Here is a 20,003-nt window from a genome sequence, read left to right on the forward strand (position 1 = left end):
CTCTGTGGCTCCGTCCACCCCACACAGCAGCCCGGGTAGGGACAGCCCAGAGAAGGACCGGCGGCCACGTGTGGGGCCTCATAGACCATGAGCACGGATGCCATGGGCTGGCTGAGGGGGAGGGGGCTATCTGCTCACCCACAGTGGCATGCCCTGGGGCCTGAGTCCCCAAAGGAGGCCCAGCCAAGGCTCTGTACCTGCTCCTCCACTGGGCAGCTAGCTGAGGCCAAGGTGGAAAGGCCCTCAGATCACACAGCCCAATCCCTTGAGAAAGGGATGGGGAAACTGAGGCAGAGAGACAGCACAGAGCCGTGGCCTTCGGGCCCCCCAGTGCCTCTCCTGGGCAGCCCAGTGCACCTCGCCGCCCACCCCCTAGACCCACGTACAGAGGCCCTGGGGACACAGCTGGGCAGGGCTTCCGGGAAGGGCCCCCAAGCTACAGATGGTCCCAACGCCCGCCTCGCCCCTGGTCCAGGCCTCTTTGGGGGGTGGGGGCCGGGAGCAGCTGGGTCTCTGCAGGCCCCACACTGCCTGCAACCTCACCCTTTTTTTCTTGACAGAAAAGGATGGGGGTAAAATTGGACTGAAACCAAAATATTTTCTAGTTAATTTGTATAATAAGCGAATCCAAAGCATTTCCTTCTCCTCGGCCTGTTTCCCCAGGCCGCGGGGGCATGCGTGGTGGCGGCGGCGGCTGCCTCCAGACACAGCGGGAGGCATTGCCAATGAGATTACGGGGCGCCGTGGCCCCAGGTGTTCGCCCGCCAGGACCGTGTTCACCATACCTGGCTCATCTCCTTTGTCCAGGAGCAAAACGTGGAAAATCAGGGCCCGCTCGGCCGAGCGAGAGGCAGCGCACGCGGGGGCTTCCCCAGGGGACGTGGGGGCTGAGAGGCCTCCCCATCCGTGCCCGGGCTGCTCCGGCTGCCCCGTCGGCTCCGACAGGGACGGCTATGGGGGCCCGGCAAGCACTGAAGGGGAAAATGAACTCCCGGCCTGGGCCGTGGCCCATTTGGGAAGCGCTCACGGGGATCGGCTCCCTGGGAGCGTGGGGTCACGGGCGAGCCGCAGCAGCCGCCCACGATGGACGACGCGCGGTGGGGGGTCAGGAGCCAGGCGCAAAGGCTTCCTGGCCCCCACCTCCGAGGAGCCTCACCTGTGCGCTGGAGGGGCCTGGTGGCGCCATCGCCGCCAGGCCGGCCGGAGGTCTTGGAGAGCTTGTTGGCCGACACCTTGTAAAGGACCCCTCCGATGCAGCGGTAGCCTTTGTTCCTCCACCGAGGGGGGCTGGCCTGTGCTTTCCCACCCCCGGCGGTGGGGCGCAGGCGATTCAGCACCAGAGACCTGCAGAGACAGAGAAATGCCCAGTCGGTCTGGCCCCAGCCGCCCGCAGTCCGTCACCCACTGTCCCCAACCCCACTCAGCCAGGCTGAAAGGGCACAGGTGGGGGACAAGTACAGCGCTGCACGTGACTGTCCAGGCCCTGGCCTTCTGACAGTGTCTCTCGAGGGAGGTCCACTGCGGGGGGAAGGCTCCTGAGGTCCACACCAAGACTGGTGGCCGTCACCACTGCCTGGGAACATCTTCCCCCAGACGCTGCCCCAGCCCACGTCAGCCTGGCCTTTGGGACAGCAGGTGCTTTGGGGCCAGCAGGCCCCACGGCCAGTCCTGCCCCGCCCCTCTATCCACCACACGAGAGCCCAGCATCGAGACCCTCACAGACCCCCACGCAGGCAAGCCATGTGGGGGAAAGACTGGAGATGCTGGAAGGGGTGTGGGACGGCCTGCGGGACTCGCTGAGTGGATGACCCGGGCAGGGAAGGCAGACCAGGGCCTGGATGGCCCTGGCGGCCACCTGCCCACTCCTTCCCTCCAAACTCTCCTCCCACGGGGTCCTGGGCCCCGTCCTGCCAGAAACCGGCACCCCCCGGGGAAGCCAAGGGCGGAGTGGATCGGGAGGAGGCCCTGGATGCCCCCACTTAGAGAGACATTCCCCTGCAGACACCACAGCTGTGGTGGGCGGCGGCCGCAGGCCCCCAGGTTGTTCTGGCCCACCCGCTCCCCGCCCCCCCAGGGGTCACACGGGCAGGCTGCCACCCAAATGAGGGGACAAGGGCCTCCCACCCAGGGCACCCGGCATGGAGACCAGCCAGCTTCATGACTCCAGAAGGGTGTGGGGCCTTTCCCCCTCAGGACACATTTCAGCAGCAATTTGTTTATGCAAATTGACCTTAATTCCATATTAGCTCAGACTCTGCTCATAATGTTATTACCACCGAGCGTCCACACTGCGCCCCACTGGCAAATCTGGGGCTGTGAGTGCCGGTGCCTGCCAGCAGCAGGAGGGCAGGGCGTGAGGAGGGTGGGCCTGGCCGCGGGCACCACCACCACCACCGGCAGCGGGGACCTGGTGAGCAGGCCCAGAGCAGCGCCATGGCGCCTTCCCTTCGGGTTCTCCAACGTCCTCACGCCGCCGCGCACCCCACGGCCCTGCAGCTCCCTTTCCGGGCGGGGCAGGGTGGGCGGGGCGGGGCCTCCCGGCGGCACCCAGGCTGGTGGAGGGGTGGTGGCATCGCGGCTGGGGGGTTGACGCCACCCTCACCACGTGGCCCCCTGGGCCTTGGTCTCTTTGCAACTCGGGGGTGATTCTCGCCAGCCAAAGCCTCTGAGGACACGTTAGACGGATCCTGTGCGCAAGCGAGCCGAGCTCAGGAGACCCACAGCTTCAGTGTGAGGACAGGCCAGGCAGCGAGGGCCGAGGACACCGCAGCCCGACGGCACTTAACCCAGTTTCCCTTAATTAAAACTCAAGTTCACAGACACCAATCTTGGGGAAAAGTCCTGCCAAGGGACCGCGGCCGGCCTGGCTCGTGCCATGCGTGCCCTACAGGCCCCAGCTGTCCCTGCACAGGGTACATCTTGGCAGAAAGAGGGCAGGGTTGGGGGGTGTCCTCTGGGGGAGAAGACAGACCTCCAGGCTTTCCTCAGACCCTGGGGCCCCAGCTCTACCCACCCTGGTCTCGGGGTATCTATGTGTCCGGTGAGTACCTGCCTGTCCCCTTGGCCAGCTCAGAGGCCAGGCCGAGGTATGAGGAGGGTGGGGCCGGGCAGGCCCATCCCGTGTGCCCGCACCCGCCGCAGAACGCCGTGAGCTCAGAGGTGGCTCCGGACCCTCTGTGGGCGCCGGGGTCATTGTGCACAGGGCACAGCTTGGCCTGAGTCCTAACCCCACGACTGAGAGCTGAGCCCAGGGCGAGTGGCCACCACAGCTGGCTCAGCCACAGGCCAACGGGCCGCCAACAGCCCTGGCCCCCAGCCCCACGACGTCCAGAACCCTCAGCGGTGTCACCACTGGGAGGGGCAGCTGGGGAGCCTCCGCTCTGCAGCCCCGCGGCTCGAGCGCGCCGGCAGTAAGCCCAGCCCACGCACACAGCACACTCAGCCCTCAGGGCCAGACCCCAGACGGCCCGGCAGGCTGCGCAGCGAGATGGCACAGATGTCGCTTACCGGAATAAGGCACCGCTCACAGCTGCCTCTTGCCTCGGGGCACAGACCCTCCTCTCCTGGGCCGCCACCATACCTGCACCCCATCCACACCACAGGACGCCACAAATCATGAGGGACAGGTGGGCAGGCAGACACGTGCCCCACCCCCTTCCCTGGGCCCGGCACCTCAGGATCCGGCCCCCTGCCCGGATGCCCCAGAAACCCAGCCCTTCGAGGGGTGAGGGAGCTCACCCCCCGGCACGTGCCCCTGGCCGAGGCCGGACAGGGACAACCCACCACTCCTTGGGGCAGTCACACAGGTGAAGCCGCAGACAGGGACCAGGCCCAGGCAGGGACCTGCGGAGGTGGAGGCTTGGCAGGCTCTCAGTTTAGAAGGAGCTAGAAGCTTCAGGATAGACTGCGTTCCAGCCCCGAGGGTGGTCCCATCCAGGCCCATCCCACAGCTCTGTACACAGAAGAGCCTCAGTCTGGGGGTTAACGGCTCCCCCTGAGAGCGGGACCCAGGGACACGCTCCTGGCTCCTCGGCTAGGCACTGGACACACCCAACGCCCTGCTTGGGAGAAGTGCCCTCCGTGGTTTTTCTTGGCTACAAGGCATAGATCACACATCGCTGATTATTCCCACACTTATTCTTATGGAGGACCAAGACTGAGAGATCGGTCTCCTCTCCCCCCAAAAAACTACGCCCCTGGGTCTGAATGGCAATTATGGGACGACCACGGGCCACCTGGCAGGGCTGCAGGCCTAGCAGCTCGGTTCTCACGCCCTGGCTCAGAGTGGATGGTCTACGCACAGGTGGGCACACGGCCCAGGGTGCGGGGCTACCCCCACGAACAGCCCCGGGGCCCACCGTCTCCAGGGGCCCACGCAGGAGCCCCATGGTGCCGCAGGACTGTTTGGAGGAGGTGGATGCAGCCACAGAACTCGGGGAGGGCTGGCCTGGGCTGGGGAAGGCCCACCTGCCCGCACACAGCCCAGCCTGCAGCTGCACAGGACCCCCTCCCTCACCCCGGCTGGTTCCACTCGCTGACTTGGGACCTGTGGCCAGGCAGGCGCCGGGCGGGCAGGGGCTGCCTTGTAGCTGTTCAGTGCCTGGGTGTCACGGCACTCCAGTAAATTGTTACCCTAATGGAGAGGACAGCCTTTGGAAACCAACTGTATTGAGAAGAGGGGATAAAATTAATGAGATAATAGCCGGGCCAAGGACCCGGAGAACGCGCCTGCCCTCGCGGCACGGGCCCTGTAATTCCTTTTCTACAACAGGAGCCTCAGATCTAAAGGCTTCTCCCATCCGTCCGGCAGGCCCATGCCGCCAGGAAATTTCATTAACGCTGGAAAATAGGAAAGGTATTAAGCGTGGATAATGAAGGCCAGGGAGGGAACCGTGCCTTAAGATAGTCCTCTTTCTCGCCTTTGTAATGGGAGGCATGAACTTTCCCTTCAAATCCATTTCTAATCCATTTGAAATACTACAGCAAATTATCTTTCCTTCAGCCCGAAAGCGGCCAGCCAATTTACTCCGAATAGAAGTGACAATGCCCCAGGATTTATCACCATAACCTTGACTACACCAGGGTGAGGGCTGGGCCCCTCGCCCCCCCCCCCCGGGGGGGGCACGAGGAACGGGTGGGGGGAGATAACATTTTAAATGAAAAGCAGTGGTAATGGGGAGACAGACACACACACCACAGAAGTAGGTTTAAAAAGAAAAGCTGTCCACGTGTCTGCTGCCTGGGGAGCAGCTGGCAAGTTCCAGCCTGAGGCCACGGAGGCCACCCCCCGGGGGCGCCCGAGAGGAGGGACGGCAGGGTCTGGGCTAGACAGAGGGCCGCTCTCCGGAGAAGCCAGGGAGGACGGTGCTCGCCCATCTCCTGACCCTGGACGCCACACTCCCCACCCTCTGGGCATCTCCTGTGGCCACTGCCTACAACGGGTCCACGCAGCCCCCAACACCGTATGCGGGCGCCCCTGCCCGCTGGGTCTGCGGAGACGGGCCCACTCACGGTGCCTTCCAGCGAGCGGGTGCACGTGAGGGGCGGACAGGCACACAGGCTCCCAAACACGTGAGCACAAGGACCCTGCCCGCCCTCCTGAGGCCCCGGCGCACCCGGCTCCCCCGCCCCCAGACCCGGGGCTGAGGACACAGCCGGTGAGGCCAGGGAGGCCAGGGGCAGGCTCAGGTGCAAGTGGATGAGGGGCAGGGGTGGGGTGGTCCCAACCTCCAAGAAGCCCGGGACAGCGCACGTCCCAAACTAGGAGCCTCCCCACCAGGCCCAAAGGCACCTTTCAACAAATACCATCTCAGGCTGCCCCGCACAGCCACCTTGCAGCTGAGGGGACCCCAGCCCCCACTCAGGCTCCCGGCAGTCCTCAGGTTTCCCCAAGGAAACCACACGTCACAGCCCACGTGGGCCCACCAGACTGGGGGACAGGGCCGGGCCAACGGGCCACACAAAGGCTGGGCACAGATCTGTGTGCAGGACCGGAGGCCACGCACCTGGATGGAAAGTCACTGGCGGGAACTGGTGGCCACCTGCCCCCAGTGAACGCTGTCAGGCCCGCGGAGGCATTTTTGCCGGTGGGTTCTTCCCGCCTCCCTCAGCGAGGGCTCCTGGAGTCGGGATGGCCCCACAGACTGCTCCCCACCTTCCACACAGACCCCTCCCCTCCCTGGGGACCCTCACCCAGCCAGTGACCGCAGTCACCGAGGGACCCGCCTCACCTGGGCTGGCCCGCTCTCTCACCCCCCAGATGCAGGCCGGGTCCCCACCCTGACTCGGAGCTCCCTGCTTGGGTCCCTGCACCCCCCTGTCCCGCCAGCTGGTTTGAAAACAGCATGTTTGACCAAGTCCTGCCCCCGCTCCCCTGACCCGCTGCAGCAGCCCCCGCTCTCCTCACGGGCAGCTCCGTCAGGAGACCCCGCCGGCTGGGCTGGCAGACCACCCCTCCCCCGCCCCCAGCCAGGACTCCAGACACACCGGACACTTCTGCTTCCTGGAAGGCACTGTGGCCCCTCCTCGCATGGGCCTCTAGGCCTGTTCTCCGGGCCGTCCCTGAGACCGAGCTCAGAGGTCAGGACCTCAGGGAGCCTGTCCGATCCCCCACGGCCTGCTGTCACGGGCCGCCAGCCCCATACAGCGCTCTATCACAGCTTGGCACACCGGGCCCTGCTCACCACGGTGCCCCTGACCTGGGCACAGGTACGCCAGGAGGGAGGGGTTGGGTGCCGCCTGGGGTCCCCCGCACCGTGGCCCTCTTGGGGTCGGTTCAGGTAAGAGTCGGGCAGGGAGAACGGGCAGCAGGGGCTCCCCGAGAACAAAGGGGCCCGAACGCACAGGCGGTGCTGCTGGGGGCGGGGGCAGGGGCAGGGGCGGGGCGTGAGCACACGGGAGCGCGGACCCTTGGAAAGACCATCAGGCGTGAACACGGCGGGTGGGTGCAGTGCAGGAGGCTGTGGCCACTGTCCGGGGCCGGCTGGGCAGAGCTGGGGGAGGCAGAGGGCCGAGGTGACCACACACAGGAGTGTGGGCGCGGGTGCCAGCGGAGGGGCTCCGCCAGGCTCCTGGCCGGAACTCAACCTCCGACCCCCGCTGGCTGGGGCAGGGTCAGTGCGTGGCCGAGGACCCGGCGGCCTCTCTAGGTCAGGCCTTCCAAGCCAGTGGTGACCAAGCAGGAGGCGGGCAGGCGGACTGGGGAGCAGAGAAAACAACCGGGGAAGCATTTTTCAGGAAATGGAGCACGGTTCTGCGAAGCTTCGAGGCGAGCAGGGAGTGCGCCGTCAGCAGAAGCAGTGCCCGGGGGAGGCGGCTCTGCACAGCGAATCCCAAGTAGGTCAGGCTCAGCCGCCACCGTGACAGGCTGCAAAGTGCTTAAGTGGGCTTTCCACGGAAACGCTGACGGGCGCCACCTCAGCTCGGCTCGGGGGGCTTGAGTGCGCCCACACGGGCCTGCAAGGGGCCTGCCGCCCGCCCGGCCGCGGCCCACTCTGCCCCCAGAGCAGCACCCGGCGCCCCGCCCACACGTGTGGCCCGGCCCGGAGCCAGGGCAGGGGGCGGGGGGGCCGCCAATGCTGGGCGGTCTATGGGGAGACTTCTGAGGGGGAGGGGGACAGTGTCTCAGGTGAGGGGCCCAGGCAGGACCGGCAGGGTGGGAGGTGAGAGGCTGGGCCCAAGTGCAGGCCAGAGGCAGGAGTCTCAGAAACAGGGCTCAGTGCCAGGGACCTGGCAGATGGCACAGGCCTCATGACCACTGTGGCAACCTTGGTCTCCTAAGATCCTCCTCCAGCCACACAACGGGCCCCCCCAGGGCGATGTGGCCCACGGCCCGCTCCAGGGACCCCCAATCCCGGTGAGTCAGGGCTGGGGCTCCGTGCCTAGCCGGGGGCTCTGCGTGCTGACCTCCTTACACATCCTCGGGCCACCGTGGGGCGGAGGCAGGCCGACGGCTTGGCCTTCCGGGACACATCCCGCAGCAGACAAGGGGCCAGGGGCCTGGGTGGGAGCTGGGGGGGGGGGGAGGGGAGGCGGCGCTATGTGACCTGGGGCGGGGGAGCGGCAGCCTTGTCCGGTGGGGAGGGGCTGGTCCGGGGTGGGGGCTGAGGCCTGGGTGGAATCGGAGGGTGGGTGGGGGTACGGGCAGGGGGCTGACCTGAGGGCTTCATCACTGAGGTGCTGCTGCTCTGAGGAACCCCCCGTCCGTGTCTCCCCAGTAACGGACGGCAGTGATTCAGGGCGCCCCTGGCCAGCGGCGTGCTGGTGGGCAGTGCTAATTGTGCTGCCTCCGTTACAAATGCCGCGGCTCCATTACGAGGGGCCGGGACTGTTTTATGCGCTCACATCTATTCAATTGGTATTTCGATCAATGGATGCATTACAAGCTTTCCCTTTAAGAGCCTAATAAACAACAAGATGGAAAGTAAAATTCTCCATAAAATGACACTTTTAAAAATCCATTTCAGCTGAAGCTATTGGCGTTTTGTACGTTAGCTACAAAAACCAGGTATTGGGCCTCAGTGGCCTTATTCTGGAGCAGAGTCCAGCTCCGGGGGCAGAGGGCGGGCGCCCAGGCTGGGGGCGGGGGCAGGGCCCTGGACCGGCGAGGTCGTCAGCCCAGGCCCGCCTTGGCCCGTGACAGCGGGTGAGGGGCAGGGCCGGCCCTTTCTCTGTTCCCTTGTCTACCCCCCGCACCTCTCCCTCCACCTGCCCCTTCACCGTCTCTCTCTTGCCCCCCTGCCCCCCGCCCTGTTCACTGGGCATGTGCAGTTCAGGCTGACCATTCCCCCAGCCCCCAGAACTGCATCGGGCAGACATCTCCACGCTAGGGGCAAGCCAACGGAGGGCGACTTGGGCAGCAGAACACCCACCGGACCTCCTGCCCGGGACTCTCCGAGAAGACGTCAGGAGGTCAAGACCCCACCTGGCTCACTGGCTCCTTGGCTGACAGCTCCTAAGGGAACCCGGCCTGAGCCGCCTGGCCCGTCTTGTCCACCACCCTCCTGACCGCGGTGCAGGACTGAGGACACCCACAGGGACAGTCACGTCCAGGCTGAACCCCTACCCGTGCTCCACATCCCCCCTGCAAGCTCCACCCCCAAGCCTGTGCCCCACCTGGAACAGCACTCCCTCCTCACCCCTGGTCTCACACATGAGCCACCCCCGCCCCTCGTGGGTGGCCCCCTAGGGCATTCACGCTGGCACGGGTCATCAAGGGGCCCTAGCATCTGGACACAGCTGGGCTCAGGGATGCCGGGGGCAGCCCACGCCAGAGGCACGTGACAAAGTGAAAACCTAGCGAGACCCACACAGAATGCCAGGAGCCCTGACCGTCGTGGAGCCCTCGTGTCCACCTGAGGGGACTCATGGACTGAGGGGGTGGAAGAGCCAGGTGCCTCCCCCCCCCCCCCCGCCCCAACCAGAGGGGATCACAGAGCAAGTGCAGCCTGGCTCCCCTGGAAAGGGGCCGGTGTCTTCAGCGGGCCACGCAGACACCACACAAACATCAGGAAAAGGCACACGAGCTCAACAGCCAACGCTCGACAGCCAGAAGGCGAATAGGGACTTGCCTTCGGGGGGACGGAGAGGCACAGCCTTCCAAGACCCCCGCAAGAGCAGGCTGGCGCATATGAAAGAAAGCAACACACTTAAACATGAGGGCAACCCCAGCAGGTGTGCCCAGCGGTGGTGCAGAAGCCCTAGAACGTCGCGCCCGCAACACTTCGAACAGGTGGGATGAGCAAGCAGCCCAGCGGCCAGGGGTCCCCGCCAGTGGGCGGGGTTCCTGCGCGGTGGGTGGGCTAGGAGAATGAAATGCAGGGCACCCTGCCGGCAGTGGGCAGCCCTTTTCGGATCCCCTCTATCCCTCTCTCTCTTGCCTCTCCCACGTGTGTGCTCACTCTGTCTCTCGCAAAAATAAATAAGCAAAAAAATGTCAAAAACGAGAAGTTTATTTATTTATTTTGGGTGGGGAGGAAGAGAGAATTAGGGGGAGAGAGAAAGAAATCTCAAGCAGGGTCCACACTGTGAGAGAAGAGCCCGATGTGGGGCTGGGACTCACAAACCGTGAGATCATGACCTGAGCCGAAGTCGGATGCTTGAGCAACTGAGCCACCCAGGCGCCCCAATAAATAAATAAACCTAGAAACAAATTAAATGCAACTCTGCTGCTTTGGAGGCTGATTGGCTGGGGAAGGCTGAGAAACTGAGCTTAGGTTTCTCAAGTTCATCTGGAGGAACAAACATTTAGCAGTGATGAAGGCTAGGAAGGTTAGTTGTTAGGACGCGGAGTCCAGAGACGGCACGGTCTCCGGTCCCCTGGACTCTGGCACAGCCGAGGGCTCATTTCAATAAATACGTCTCTGTGGGGACACAAAGGAGCCGTGACCCCTACCTTAGATCACGAGTAGAAGTTACTTCAAGAATCACAGGTAAACTAGTCACACTTCTGGAAGAAAACATGGCGTTGGGTAGGCAAATATTTCTTACACAGAACACAAGACCACTGCTCATAAAAGAACAAGACTGATAAATCAGACACGGTTAAAACACAAGCCCCAGACCATGAGAAGATCTGAGAAACGATCCATAATGTGTAAAGAACTCCAGCAGATCAATAAAAAGGGGCACAAAGGGCTCCAAGGGACACTTCACAAAGGGGCACGACAGCGGACATTAAGGTGGGACAGACGCTCGACGCTGTAAGTCACCGGACACACGAATTAAGACTTCCGTGAGAGACAGGCACGGTCCACCAGCGTGGCCACAAAGGGGAGGACAGGGCCCAGGAGGTGCTGGTGAGGCTGGGGTGCTCTTGTGCCGACCAGGACAGCCCCTGCAGGGCAGCGGCCTTACTACGACCGCACAGCACCCCCATCCTCTGAGGCAGCAAGTCCGAGGAAATGAGGGTTCCGAGCTATTCGGCAACACGCCCAGCAAGGCTAGAACGACCCACTGAAAGCACAGTGACCGCACCGTGGTGCGTCCACACGCCTGGACGGAGAACAAGCTACTGCTACCCACGGGGACGCGTCTGGGCCCGGGAACGACGGGGTCTCAAGCCACAGACGGGGCGGCGTACGCCACAGAAATCGATTTCCTCTCAGTTCTTTTCTTACGGTCCAAGATCAAGGAGCCAGCATGGTTGGCTGCTGACAGGCCACCTTGTCCCCAAGTCCTCTGTAAGTCTGCAGGGAGAGCCCCGGTGGCTCTTCCTCTCCTGAGAAGGACGCCAATCCTGTCAAATGAGAGTCCCGCCCCATTGACTTCATTTAACCTCAATGACCTCTGTAAGGCCCCAGCTCCACACACAGCCACACGTGGGGTCACTCAGGCCATAACAAACATGAGCAAATGCGGCCGGACACCAAGCAGCACGTACTGTGTGACTCCGTTCCCCCGGGGCTCGAGAACTCGGAGGAAGGGCTAGCGTGGCCTGACAACGGCCGAGGGGGCGGGGGGGGGGGGGGGGAGGGGGTACCGTGTGGGCCGGGGTGGGACACCTGACCTGAGTGGTGGGTACACAGGACAGAAGTCCACAGAACTGACCACCGAACAAACAAACCACGAACGTTTTACAAGGGAAAATTAAAGACAGAGATCTGTGCAGAAAGCCAAGTTTAGGAACAAGCATTTCCACACAATAAAGGCGTCATTTTTAAATAACAGGAAAGTCTGATATTTAATGGTCCTGAGACAACCAGATAGCCATTAAACACAATTAAATTTGAACCTTAATCTTACAGCATATTCCCGAATAAATTCCAGGTAGGTTAAAGCTTTAAATGTAAAATCTGAAACCCTAGCACTAGAAGAAAATATAACTGAACTTGTATAATCTTAGGTGGGGAAGGCTGTTCTGCACAAATCAACAGGCTAAGTCTTAAGAGACCGGCAGATTTAAGTACACGGAAAAGCAAAAAGATCTGTTAAAAATCCTCATGAACAAAACTGGAGGGCAGAATTCAAACTGAGAAACGACGGACCGTCTATGATAAAACAGGGGTGACAGCCTGAGCACTTAAAGAGTCTTGCAAACCTGTTAGAAACAGGCCAGAGGCAAATGAACGGTAAACATCTGAAATGTTGAACTTGACAAAGAATACAAATAAAACTGAAATTAACATCGGACAGCTTTCTCGTCCAGTACAGTCCAAAAGCCTCTGGCAGCGGGTGGGCGCTCCGGCAGAGAAGGGTGGGAGAAGGCCCGTGGGGGCGCTGCAGGGCCCCCCCCCCCCAACCAGCCTAAGCCTGGCGGGCAGAAGAACAATGACAGCAGGAATTGCAGCTGCCAGGCCTGAAGGGTGCCCAGCTGGTGATCCAGGTGTGTCCACCTAGCCAGCAAGACAAACGTCCACTCCTCCAAGTAGCCTTCCAGTCTGCAGACCAGAGGGCAAAGGCCACGTGTCGCAGGGAGGACGTCGAGGCAGCGGGGGTCGTGAGTCAGGTGGGAGCTGAGTCTGGCACCAGCCCGAGTCGCGCCCACTCCCTGTTCTAGCACTGTGTGGATGACAGGCGCTAGCACCTGGCGGTACAGCCTTAGACAGAGGACGTTCCAGGTGGAAAGCACTTGGCCAGGCCCGAACCGAAGTAGGAGCTGGGGACAGGGGAGGGGGAGGGGTGTGCGTGTGTGCAAGGTGCGGAATGCTTCAGAGCACCCGCGGGGGGGGGGGGGGGGGCAAAGGGGGCGCTAAGCCTTCGGGCCTGGCCCCGCCCACCGCAGTCGGGGTGGGGAGGGGGAGGCGGGGGGCGGGGCCGGGCGAGACCCACCGGCTCTCGGCCTGCCCCGCCCCCAGAAGAGAGAGGCCCGCCTAGGGGACAGAGCTGGGGCCATAATTTATGCTCCCCCGCCTATGCTTTATGGCTTTCTTAATTCGGCTCCTGCTACTATTAATGTAGTTAATGCTGAGATTATATCTATTTTCTGGCGTCAGGCGGTGATTTATTCAAGCCATTTTTCCGGTGGAGGCTCCCACGCTGTTAAATCAAGTGCCTTGCCAATTAAGTGCTGACTTGGGAAGTGGACGCAATCTTAACAGACATCTAACCGCAAATTAAACCGGGGCTCCTTACTCTGGGGAGTGGGCGGGGCAGCCAGGGAAACCTTGCTGACTTCGAGGAAAGTCAGAGGAAAATAAAACCACCCTGCACCTGCCCGCTGGCTCTCAGATAGGGGCACCAGAGGTGCGGGCCCTGAGCCAGGCTCAGCACAAGCTGGGGTCAGGGCTCCCCCTGGCCATGGTGGCCACCCTGACGGGGGGGGGGGGGGGGGGGGGAGTGCGCAGCTGGAGAAAGGGCCCGCAGGGGTCACTGCGCCTGTCCCAGCACAAGGAGGTCTCTGCAGCTGCGGCCCCCATCCATCCAAACAGAATACCTCTCAGACATCCCCAGGACCCCTGAGCCGTTCCCAGTCTGCACGTGTGGTGGCAGAGAGACCCTCGGACAGCCTTAAGAGGGTGCCAGGTGGGAGGGGAGGAGGGGATGGGCGATGGATGGGCTGTATCTTGCCTCAGCAACGCAGACCCTGGTCCTAGCCCAGAAGGGCGAGGGAAGACTCCCGAAGGAAGGGCAGTAGAGGAGGGGCTCACGGAGTCCCATGCCTAAGGACAATGCCCCATGCCACTGGTGGGGGTGGGGGAGGGAAGTGGGGGAGGTAGGTGGGGAGCAGGGAGGCAGAGGTGAGGCTAACTGCCAGAGCCCTGGCACGGGTAAGACACCTGGCCCTGTCCTGCACCCCACAGGAGCCTCCCCCCAGAGAACCTGTGGGTGCCACAGTGCGGCCCTGGGATGCGGTGGCAGCCGGGCCGCCTAGGCCAGCACGTGCTTATAGGAGCTCTTTGGCCGTGGTCCTCAGTGGCTGTGAGCCCCGACACCTCGGCTGACACAGGAACCCGCTCTCCTGTGCCCCCCAGCCCCCGGAGCAGTGTCTCCCTCACCGTCTCCACAGGCCCTGGCCCAGCCCCGAGAGGGGAGCCATATTTTGGGGTAAGAGCAGGCTGAAGAGTTGATATATGCGAAGAGTTGAATAGGATATTGATTATGCGAGTGATGCTTTGCTACTACCTCTAAAACCAGGCTGAAAGTGGTATTTAAAACGGTGTTTGACTATGTAAGGCACCCAGGTACCACTGGATGACAAGAACGTTTTATTTCTTCCTGTCAGAGGCAGTATTTTCAGCTTCCTCTGCTCCTCATCTGCAGGGACATCAGGGGTCACCAGTGCTGTCACGTGAGGGCCCGAGGTGCTGGCAAGACGTGGCCGAGGGGCCCAGGCACAACCTGAGGACAATCTTCCCCAGGTTCCATGGGGAGATACCTGCCAGGACCTTCTTAGGCTCCCCTCCCAACGGTCCTGCTGTTTTCAGAATGAAGCTTCCCTCCGGCAGACCAAGGGACGGTCTCATGTTGTCATGAAACACGCCTGGCCGACGCGGTTACTGCTGGCCCACGGGAGGCCACAGCATGGCTTGTGGGCTAGCCATGGCAGCAGCAGCTCTTAGAGGGTCCTGTCCTCCTCAGGGTTTGCTCCCAAGGGGGCGAGGCGCCTGCGGCCCAGCCCCTTTCCTGCCGTTTCCCCCAGAGCTGCTGGCAGGACTCGGCCACTCAAGCCAGTCTCCAGAGAGGAAAGCAGCCACGTGCGCGTCACACGGATCAAGACCCGGTGCGTGCGCTACAGCAGGCAACACGGGCCGACCCCGGCGAGGGGGAGTGAGCCTGCCAACAGGGCCACCCAGGGGCAGATGGCCCAGGGCCCATGCACGTCGGGGGTGGGAGACAGCTGGGGAGAGTGCGGACCCGTCGGGGCTGGCGTGGCGATGGGGAGGCAGGAGGGCCACCAGAGGGGCTGGAACCCGCCTCACAGCCACGGCCAAGCCCCGTGCGCACGCAGGCCGGAAATCCCCGCACACCTACTCGTCCTGGCTTCCCTCCTTCACTGGGAAGCCCACCTTCCCTGTTTCTGGAACCCACGGCATGGCCAAGGTACCAGGATGCAGCTCCCCACGGTAAGAGTCTAAGAGTGCCAGGCAGTGGGAGCAAGACGGGGACAAATGCGCTGCGGAGAAGCAGGGACAGAGAGGAGGGATGGGAGGGACGCAGCCACGTGGAGGCGATGACAGGGGAAGGGCAGAGACCAAAGACAGAGTGGCCAAAGACCAGAGACACACTCACACACGTGAGACCAGCAGGACCGGGGGGCTGGCGATGACAGAGGCCGTGCTGGTATGAGTGCCCCACTGCCCCGACCGTGGCCCCAGCTCCACCAGGGCTTCCTACCCAGCAGCATGGCCCTCTGGGACACAGATACCAGGGACCAGCTCACCACAGGCCCAGAGGAGGTGACCAGCCCTGCATGATGGGCAGGTCCCAGCCTGAGACAGAGCAGATGGGGGGAGGGGTGCGGGGGGCCATGGTGTCTGCCACCCTCCTATCCCACGAGGCCTCTGCATCAGGCCTGGTCTGGGGCCCCTCCCCGCCCACGCCATCCACAGACAGAGCCCGGGAGCCACCTCTGACGTGGTCTCACCACAAATACTTTTTACGATGTCTGTGACCCAGGCCGGACCCCAGCGATCCCCAAGGCTAGCGACGCCCCAAGTGGTGACACAAACACCGGAGGGGGCGGGGGGGAGACTGGGGGGGGGGGACGGGATATCGGTCATAGGGGCCACGTGACCACTAAGGAGAACGGGCAGAGGCTCAGACTGACAGGGATATGGCAGCTCAGCCCCACCCCGGCCCCACCCCACGTGAACATCCTCCAGCCGATGCCAATACCCCCCCAACCCCCGTGCCAACCCCCGACGGAGCCAAGGAGGAAGCAGCCCGGAATAGGGCCGGGGCGCCCCTGCCGGGGGGCACAGGGGCCACGGGGCACTGTGCTGGCCCAGCCGAGTGCAGCCTCTCCCGGGGGCTGCAGATCCGGACTCCTGACCCTCTCACTGTCCTCCAGCACCACATGGGGCCATCTTAGAGGCAGGGACAGGGACCAAACGTGTGAACAGATCCCAGACCCAGAGCGACCAGCTGGCCTGTGCTGGTGTCCTGAGGGCCTGATGCCACGGGGGCTCCGGGGAGGCTTCGACGTGCTGTCCGACACTGGGCGGGTATTTGACCGCGAGCACAGGCTGCAGGAAGGCACCCAGACGCCGTCTCCTCACCCCTCGGGGTCCTGCGTCCCAGGCCCAGCTCTGCAGCGAGGGGCTGGGCACCAGTGTCACTGGGAAAAGGTCCCCTCCTCTAGATGAACTTCCAGAGGGAGATGAGGTGTCCCTTGACGGTGTCCCGGCCTCAGCGCCCATCCGGGCCAACCCCACATCCCCACCCCCGCCCTACCCCCCCCCACCCCCGCCCCCGGCCCCACACTGTGCCGAGGGGCACAGGCAGGTGTCCCGGCCTCCGGAGGACGCGCTCAGCCCTGCTGCCACGGGGCTGCTGACAGCTGAAAGGCCTGCGTGCTTCAAACAGACAGAGAAATAAATAAATAACCGAGGCGCGCTTTGAACCGACTTCCAAATTAAGAGTTGCATCCGCGCTGTCAGGCCCCCGCCAGCGGTTTCTGCAGCACCTCCCGAGCAGAAGCACACCTCAGCCCATTTATTAGAATGATGAAGGCAGAGGGACCTACAATTGCACTCCTTCCTTAATGAGCAGCCGAAGGGATCGGTAAGCATAATTTCAGAGGCCAGTAATATTTTATATAATCGCCGAGTGGTTTAAATTGAAAACCCCCAACTGAATCAATATTTACTGCATTGAAACGAAATGAATAGTAATAAGTCACTAAGCTCCCTGTCCTGTTTCATAAAATAAAAAATTATAAAAATGAGCACAGGCGCAGGGAGGCCATCACATTAACTTTTACGGTACTTGGGGAGCCGTAACCGCCTGTTCTCATAAAATAAAATTCTAAAAAACCTGCCGGAGGAGGCCTGCTTCAGCACGGCATGGGGAAGCGGGCGGGGCCCGGGGGTCACCCCCGAGGCTCCCTCCCAGAGCCCTGCCCTGGGGCCCACGGGAGGCCCTGCCCTGGTCTCTGGCCAGAGCCTCAGCGCCTGTCATCCCCAGGCCAAACTTCCCGCTCTCATTTCTTCGCCTGGCAGTGGGACAGGCGGTGGTGGACGGGTGTCCCCGTGCGTGGAAGAAAGGCTGTGCTCTGACCAGGCCGGGGCCCCGGGCTGGAGAGGGACGTGTGTGAGGGCCGAGGGTGCGGTCCAGCAAAGGTGCCCTGTGCGCTGGGGCGCCTGGGTGGCTCAGTCAGTTAAGCCTCCGGCTTCGGCTCGGGTCATGATCTCGCAGTCTGTGAGTTCCGGCCCCGCGTCGGGCTCTGTGCTGACAGCTCAGGGCCTGGAGCCTGCTTCGGATTCTGTGTCTCCTTCTCTCTCTGCCCCTCCGCCTCTCATGCTCGCTCTCTCTCTCTGTCTCTCTCTCTCTCAAAAATAAACAAACATTAAAAAATTAAAAAAACAAAAAGGTGCCCTGTGCGCCAGCACCGCGCGGGAGCCCACCCTCCCCTGTGTGGGGCCCTGAGAGGCCGGGCTTTCCCTGGGGAGCTCCAGGTCCCCCAGGGAGACCGCAGCCTCCAGGGTTCCTGGAAGCTCCTGGAATCGGGGCACAGCCATGCTGACAGAGACCAGGGCCGGGTGAGAGCCCCCGGGGGGAGGTGTCCCTAACTCTGCACACTGAACTCGGGGCTGAGACCGGCAGCACGGCAGCCACAGGGGCACAACCCCCAGAGGACCGAGGGCCCCCCTACCACCCACCACCAGACTCCAGGACAGGAGACAAGGCCACATTCAACCAGGGAAGCCTGAACTGGCAGGGAAGACACACAGCCGGAAACAAATGTGCTCCCGTAGCTCAAGAACAAAGGACAAACCAACTTAAAAATGGGCCAAGGAGCCCAAACGGCCGTAGGTAAGCCCACAAGTAAGTGCTCAACATCGTGGGAAGTCAGGGAAACGTAAATTAAACCACAACCAGATGCTGCCACGGAAAATGTGAAAATCAGAAAGACCGTAACACCGCGTGCCGTAACAGGGACAGAAAGGACACCTCCACTCTGGGGAAGGCTTGGCGGTTTCACGTGGACTCAAACACACCCTCCCGTGTCCCCGCAGCCCCACTCCCAGGCGCGCACTGAGGGGAGACGGGAACACGGGTCTACGCAGAGCCGGGGGAGAAGAGTTGGCTGCCTTGGTTCCTGTCCCGAAGTGGGAATAACTCACTCATCCACCGGGAGGAGCACAGACGAGCAGGGGTGGGAGCAACGGGAGGGCCTGGGCCACGAGCTGTGTGGTGCTGATGCCAGGGTCGGAGGCCGGAGCGCTCCAGATCCAGCCTCGAGAGTCTGCAAATCCACGGTGCGGACAGGCGGGACGGGCTTCCTGGGTGTGGGTTGCCGACGGGGACAGCGCGGAAGCACTCTGGGCAACAGAACACCCCGACGTCGACGGAGGGCCGAGCCGCACAGGGGCGGCGTTTGCCAAAGCTCAGAGCCGGACACTTAGCCTCGTGCGCCACCCCGGGCGTCCATGTCAGCCGAGAAGAACTAGACACAGACGTCGAGCTCTACTGAGCAGGTGTCCCCCATGGGGGACAGTCACAGATACGCCCCAGGGGAAGGCAGAAGGAAGCGTGCCCAGCCGGAACTGGCAGTATGGCATGAATTCCGGGTGCTGGGTCCGCACACGCACTCAACGGGGCCGGGGGGCAAAGACATACACCCCGAGCCGGGACGGCCCTGCTATGTGCCCCTGTCACCCCAGGCCCACGAGACCCTTGGCTGTGGGGCACTGAGGGCAGCCAAGAGCCACTGCACCACGAGGAGCCAGGTTCTGTGACAGGCGGCTGGTTCCGAGCTGGCAGAGCGAAAGTCCCGTGGGGCGCCCCGTGTGGAAAGGACCCGGGCCACAGAAGGGGCCCCGAAGCTCAGGCTGGCACAGACTGAGGGCCGGATGAGTCACGACGGTGACAGGTTACAGCCTATCAGATACAGTACGAATCCGATGCCACACTAGCATGAACAGATGAACAAATACATAAAGCAACGGGGGATAAGGGACAGCGGTTCCTGGTAGGATGCCACGCAGCCAGGACAAAAGGACACAGGGTGAAAGTCACGAAGGGTCTAGGATGCATGGGTGAAGCCCAGCAGAGAACAGGGTGCTGTACGCAGGGCCAACGGCTCCCCCCGGACGCCTGAGGACCCACACGGGCCGCCAGCCAGGCAGTCAGGTCACCCAGCCCCCCCCCCCCCCCCCCCCCCCCGGCACCAGGCAGCCAGACGCCAGGTCCTCCAGGCCACCCAGCACTTCCGTGACATTGCTGCTGAAATGGCAGATCTGAGTCTCCTCACAAGGAGGCGTCTGAGCCCGGGGACGCTGCACAAAGCACCTGGCCTCCGCTCCCCAAAACATCAGCGTCAGGAAAGACGGAGCGAGGCTGAGGGCTGGGTCCAGCCTCAAGGATGCTGAAGAGATGCCACCCCCAACCGCCATGGGGCTGCACACCAGCTCTGCCTCCAGGCAGCCCTCCCGGATCTCAGGGACCACACTGCAGCGCCCGGTCAAGGGGCACCAGGTCTGCAAATTCCACCCAAATGGTCGTATATGAACACAGAGGGGAAACATGATACAGCCGATGGGGCAAGGCATAAGCAGTCAGTGAACTGAGGCGAACAATACGAGGTCTGCAACTTCTCTGTACGTGCAAAAGTATATCAAAATGACATACCCCAAAATTTTTTACCCAAAGTGTTTACCCCCAAAAATTAGATGGCGAGAAACCTGTGAGGACGCTGTGACTATCCTCTCCCTACCTCCCTCTCCGACAGCCCCAGACCCACCCTGACCCTCCCCAACATAACGACCCCCACGGCGGCCCCTGGAATTCACCGTCTGGGCTTCAATGGGCGGTCAGTGGCAACAGACGCCATCCAGGCAACGTACTGGGCATGACGCGGGAGGGGGGCAGTACACGGCCCACTCAGGCCACAAGCCACAGAG

At 62.6% G+C, this 20,003-nt stretch overlaps 1 protein-coding gene across 2 annotated transcripts in view; it reads right to left on the reverse strand.

Moving 5' to 3' along the window:
* Window positions 1-20,003, reverse strand: part of ZC3H3 (zinc finger CCCH-type containing 3) — an 88,257-nt gene that overhangs the window by 25,921 nt on the left and 42,333 nt on the right. For both annotated transcript variants that reach the window (XM_042972819.1, XM_042972818.1), the window contains exon 5: window positions 1,157-1,344. In XM_042972819.1, the coding sequence (XP_042828753.1) occupies window positions 1,157-1,344 (188 nt within the window). The remainder of the gene's footprint in view (window positions 1-1,156; window positions 1,345-20,003) is intronic.

Source organism: Panthera tigris, chromosome F2 (genome assembly GCF_018350195.1).
Source record: "Panthera tigris isolate Pti1 chromosome F2, P.tigris_Pti1_mat1.1, whole genome shotgun sequence".
Taxonomy (NCBI): Eukaryota; Metazoa; Chordata; class Mammalia; order Carnivora; family Felidae; genus Panthera; species Panthera tigris.